This window comes from Antrostomus carolinensis, unplaced genomic scaffold (assembly GCF_000700745.2).
Source record: "Antrostomus carolinensis isolate BGI_N321 unplaced genomic scaffold, ASM70074v2 scaffold169, whole genome shotgun sequence".
Taxonomy (NCBI): Eukaryota; Metazoa; Chordata; class Aves; order Caprimulgiformes; family Caprimulgidae; genus Antrostomus; species Antrostomus carolinensis.
The window spans coordinates 1307-7027 of NW_010340378.1; the positions used below are offsets into that span (position 1 = coordinate 1307).

Genomic DNA, 5721 nt, shown 5'->3' on the forward strand with positions numbered 1-5721 from the left:
TGACCCTTCCACCAGATCAGGTCTTGCCTATCTCACCCTTGGATGAGTTTGTTACCACCTTGTCATAAATGACCTAAAACTTGAAGCCATCATGAAGTTCTCCAGGTCTTTGCATTGTTGTCCACAGTGTCTATGTTTGGCCACAGAGCCAAAAAAAAATGGGTCTTGACAAAAAAATGGTCCAAGAGGAATGGAGATAGTGGTGGGAGAGACACTGGGAACCATCTCAGGTCATGTTTGACTCAGTTCTATCCATGTCCTCCAACGGAGAGGTTTTTGGAAGAGGTTTATGGGCATGGATTGCAGGTTTTTGGAGGTTTTCTGGAGGACAGCAGATCAACTCCACTCCTCTACAAGCTCTGAACCAACTGATGCTTCTTGTTGATATCAATAATGGGGGAAAAGAAGAGAATTTTCCATCTTCATGCTCCCAAAATCCATCTCTGGGTTGATGAACCACCATGGTCTCCACAACTCCAACGAGAGGGAATTTGAGTGGATGTTGGGGTCAAGGGGAGAGTGTGAACTGACACCCCCTCCCCAGGCAGAGTAGGGGGAGGATTTGCTCCCCGGCAAAGGATGTTGGGGGGTAGGTGAAGATTGGAGCTTCATTTTTGGAGTCAAAAAAAGCCACTCGCCCTTCCTCATAGTCCAGGTAAATCCCAATCACCTTGGGGGCAACCAACAAGGAGATGGGGATGGTAGGAGATGTCAGAGCCTGGTATTGACTCCCACATTGCCCCACCGCCCAGATCCCCACCTTGGGGTTGACACTGATCCGTCCTTTCCTCTTCACCGACTCTTTGGCCACCCCAACAGCCCAAGCTTCTCCATCACCCACCACCACCTCCCAGTAATGTCTCCCCGTTCTGAAGCCCTCACAGCCCAGGACGCAGCGAGAAGAGTCGAAGCGTTTGGGGTTGTCGGGGACGGGTTGGCGGGTGTCTTCCCATCTCACCCGCTTGCGATCCTCAGACAGGACGAGGCGGGGATGGGCCGTCTCTGGATCCAGTGTCAGACTTACTGGGGACAGAGAGAAGATAGATGAGCATCACCTGATCTAGTTGAAGATCCATAGAATGGTTTGGGTTGGAAGGGATTTTAAAGCTCATCCAGTTCCAACACCCCTGCCATGACCAGGGACACCTTCTACTAGGTCAGGTTGCTCAAAGCCTCATCCAACCTTGGCCTTGAACACTTCCAAGGAGGAGCAACCACAGCTTCTCTGGTCAACCTCTAAGATGTTCCTGCTTATTGCAGGAGAGTTGGACTAGATGACCTTCAAACTTCCCTTCCAACTCAAACCATTCTATGATTCTACCATCACAGGTCCTCAAGGACATTAGAGTCATGTTTTCCCCATCTTCTCCCAACTTGAGATGCTCCAGCTCCCAGTGCCTGTTTGCTGGAGCAGAGCTGGAATGGTTTTCTGCCCACCAGGAAGGTCAGAAGAGTACAAAGATGGCTGCATGAAGAGAACTTGATCTAGAGTAGAAGTCTTTGAAGTGTGGATATTTCTACTGGGTGTCTCCAGGTTGTTGAAAAGAGGAACCAAAGCCTCTGTTGTCCCAGGACTTCTCCTTTTTTTAAGTTCTCATGTGGAAATTTTGGGAATTCTCACCTCAGAGAGGTGATTTCCAAAGCTGATGTTGACCCTCCATGAAGATACCCAACACTTCTCATGTTCCTCAAGCTCTGCTAGGAGGCAAACTCACTCTCTCTCACATAATCAACCAGAGTAATTGCTTCTTGCTATGTCAATATGGCTACAGCTCTACAGGACATGTTGGAAGTATCTCTCCATGGCATTTCACCAGAACTTCTCCTCCCTAGTTGAGATCTTCCTTAGATCTCCTACAGACAGACCTAGCACAACCTCAACCCTTCTCCTCCCCAGTTTCTCTGTACCTTGAAATTTCATCAGCATCTCTTTGAGGGCAATATTTTTCTGAAGAAGACCGGTGGGTTTCTCTTCTAGCTCAGATGATGTCTCTGCTGGCTTCTGGTTGACATCCTCCTCAAGCCTGGAAAGAAGGAAGACATTTCTAATCATACTTCCTTCTCTCATAGTTGTTATTACTCACTGATGGGTTTTCTCCGAGGATTTCTTCTCAAGAAATAAATAATAGTAGGACCAGAGTGAAGGTTTGGTCCTAGGACACTCATCCAGGAGCTCCCAGAGAAGCATTTGTTGACCCAAAGCTGATATCAATTTTGTTCCTAAACACCAGTGAGGAGTCCCTGGGTAGTAAAGACCTTCCATCATGACCATCATCAAGGGAAAGGTAGGTAAGAAAAAAAATGCCTTTCTTGGTCCAGTTTTCTCCTTCCAATAACCCACCATTTTGATCCATGTCCAAAGAGGACCTCAAGATGGCTGCCATAGGGTTGGAAGTTCATACTGGATTCTAGTTGTCTCCTACATGTCTATATGGTCCCTAGCATATGGGGATCATACATGACTGAGGTTTTAGAGTCCATCGGTGTCTCCACCGTAGAGATAAACAACATGAACATCACAAGAACATGTGAAAGGAGCCACAAACCTGCTCAAGATGTTTCTGCTGTCCTACAAGAGAAAGAGAAGAGAAGGAGCATTAGGTCAGAGCAACGTCAGCCTGGTAAGAAGCAACAAGCATCTACCACAGGATGGTGGGGTGACCTCGGGCAACTCAAGGCACTGCCCATCACCTTTCATGTCCCTACAGTATGGGCGTGGAGGGACCACAGCTCCAACATATTGGAATGTTTTAAATCAGGAGTTAAGGAGAACCTGGAGGTGGGCTGAGGTGATGAGTTTGGATGACTACCTGAAGATGAGATGAGTAGGAAAGGACTTGGTCAAGTGTTTTGGATGTAGAGATGTTCATCAGATGGATGAATCTCATACCCATCTAAATGGAGAGTGGTTTAAATAGACTGAGGTTGGTTCAGGTGGACAGCTGGACCATGTTCATGGTCCTTGAAGAAAATCATTTAGAAGAAAAACCAGTGGTCTTCAAGGCCACAATAATCTTCAGAGGAACCTGAGGTCTCACCTGTAGGAATTCACACGCTGGTTGCTGACATTTCTCCTCCACTTCACGGATCTGCTCATCGATGGAGGAGATATCCTCCAAGATCCTGTTGATATTCTCCTCTTGTCTTCTCATGATCTCCTGGTCCAGCTTGGCCAACCGATCTAAGAGGAGATGTTCCTGTCCCTCCACGTACTGATGCAGCTCCTTGACTTCAGACACAACCTTCTGCCTCTCCGTTTCCACTCGTTCCTACAAGAAGAACCAACTCACTCAAGGGAGAGACCGGGCTGGGGACAGAAATGATGGAGAACTCCATGGAGAGATGATTTCACACGATGACTTTTCACCCAACCATAAATTCCAGGATCCATTGAAGAGCAGAAGAATAATTAATGCAAATTATATTTAATTTTTTTTTTCCATTCATCTGCCCCACTTGTGACCAAAATGAGGAAGAAGAAGATCAACAATGACCTGGTCAAACCCAACACATGGTCCCAACCTTCAAAGACATATGAAGAGCAAGAAAATGGGACTCTCTTTTCATCTACCATGGGGACAAGATGTCACCACTGTCCAGATCTTATTGAAATGGAGAGGACATGTGCAATGGACCATGGAGATGTGATCTTTGTCCGTGGTAGATCTCATCTCTCCACACCCACCAGTGTGGCTAAAGGGACAACCAAAAGGTAAAGGAGAAAGTCATCACCACCCAGGGATGGACACTTACGAGGAAGTCCAGGCTTTTCCCTTCCTCAGCTGTTTTCAGCCCCAGTAGCTTTTCTCTCCTGTCCTTCAGGATCTGCACATGAGCCTGGAATTTCTCCTGAGTGGAGAAGAAACATCTCATCAGTGCATTTTCTTCCTTTAGCTGGTCCATCTCTCTACCTTCATCCCACCTGCTCAGGTTTATCTCCTGCAAACTCAGATTTTTCCCTGGTTCCTTACGTGCAGCATCTCCTGCACCTCAAATGTCTGAGACAACACAGCAGAAGAAGGTTGAATTATAGAATAGTTTTGGTTGGAAAAGACCTTGAAGATCATCAGGTCCAACCTAAAACCTAATATTGCCAAGACCACCACTAAACCATATCCTGAAGCACCACATCTACACATCTTCTAGATCCCTCAAAGAGATGGTGGCTCCACCACTTTCCCCAGACAGCCTGTTCCAACGCTTGACAACCCTTTTGGTGAAGAAATGGTTCTCAATATCCCATCTATTGAGTCAGATGATCTCCTGGGCTCCTTTCCAGCATGATTTATATGAGGACATCATGATGGAAACTTCAAGACAGTTGAGGTGACCAGGTGTAAGCATGGAGGAGCACAGAGCAGGTAGGGTAGGGTTGGTTGGATGCAGAAAGTAGATTGAAAGGGGTAGAAATCCAGATGTTTACAAGCAGAGGACAGGAGTTAAGAGCAACCCACAGGACAACTCCTACAGGACAACTCCCTCACCCCATTCCCAACCCACAGGACAACTCCTACAGGACAACTCCTTCACCCCATTCCCAACCCACAGGACAACTCCCTCACCCCATTCCCAACCCACAGGATACCTCCCTCACCCCATTCCCAACCCACAGGACACCTCCCTCACCCCATTCCCAACCCACAGGACACCTCCCTCACCCCATTCCCTCCTCCTCCCTCATCCCAACACCACACACGATGACCTCCCACCTTCTGCTCCTCCGCCGCCTCCTCGATGGGACCCAGGACACCTCCCTCCCCCCATTCCCTCCTCCTCCCTCATCCCAACACCACACACGATGACCTCCCACCTTCTGCTCCTCCGCCGCCTCCTCGATAGGAACCACGGGGTGAACCCGATGAGCTTGAGATTCTCTACAAACCAGGCAGATGGGGATTTGTTCCTCCTCGCAGAAGAGTTTTAGAACTTCTTGGTGTTTCTCACAGAGTTTCTCCCCCCCTGCCCCACCTTTGGTTGCCTGCAAGCTGAGCCGCTTGGCTATCTCGATGATCTTGGCTAGTTCCCGGTTAGGTCTCAAGTTTCTTTGAGGAGCCGTCTCTTGACATCGTGGACAAGGAAAAATCTCTTCCACTTCCTCCCAACAACGGGTGATACATTCCCGACAAAAATTATGACCACAATGGATGGAGACAGGATCTTGGAAGAAACTCAAGCAGATGGAACAAGAAGCTTCATGACGGAAATTGACGGCGGGGTTGTTGGCAGCCATGGTCGTGACGGTGAAGGATGATGGGACAACTTTCGGTTTCTACCACGGGTTGGTCGTGCCCGTTGGTTGCTCCTCTTCCTGCAGGTGGTTTTTTGGTTGGTTTTGGGGGTTTTTAGGTCCTGAGGGAGGTGAAAAAGTGCAGGGGGGGGAGTTTGACAGCTGAAGGCACCAGGTTTTGGTCCAGGTGGTGACCGTTGAGGAGTAAAAATGTTGGGTTGAGTGGTTGCAAAGAGCTGAAAATGGAAATTAAATGTCCTTCATCATCTCCTGGCTTGTTGAAGATTCTCCTGCAGCTTCTGGATCATCTCCCCCCACCCCCCCAAAAAAAAAAGATCCAGGTAAAATAAGAAGTAGCCCCCAAAATCCCACCTGGAATCAGCTTAATTTGTTGGTTATTAATAAGTCTGCTGTTAATTTATTAATTGAAGGGTGCGACTGTGGGAATTGAGTTTAAGCAACCCCCCACCCCCCCATGAATAAATCTCCTTTCT

The 5721-nt window shown here is 48.0% G+C and overlaps 1 protein-coding gene across 1 annotated transcript; it reads right to left on the bottom strand.

Moving 5' to 3' along the window:
- Positions 1-508: 508 nt before the first annotated feature.
- On the bottom strand, positions 509-5230 carry LOC104520181 (E3 ubiquitin-protein ligase TRIM39). Its single transcript, XM_010176113.1, has 6 exons — positions 4811-5230; positions 3754-3849; positions 3039-3269; positions 2547-2569; positions 1909-2024; positions 509-1023 (listed from the first exon to the last, which is right to left on the bottom strand). Exons 1-6 carry the CDS (start codon positions 5228-5230, stop codon positions 509-511), a joined length of 1401 nt encoding a protein of 466 aa, XP_010174415.1.
- Between the last annotated feature and the right edge of the window lie 491 nt (positions 5231-5721).

Excerpts from the sequence above, each read along its gene's own strand:
- LOC104520181 (XM_010176113.1), bottom strand. The coding sequence starts at position 5,230 with ATGGCTGCCAACAACCCCGCCGTCAATTTCCGTCATGAAGCTTCTTGT. Across the intron at positions 2,570-3,038 it reads CAGCGTGTGAATTCCTACAG|GACAGCAGAAACATCTTGAG; the intron begins GTGAGACCTCAG and ends TTTCTCTTGTAG. Across the intron at positions 2,025-2,546 it reads AGCAGAAACATCTTGAGCAG|GCTTGAGGAGGATGTCAACC; the intron begins GTTTGTGGCTCC and ends CCTTCTTTCCAG.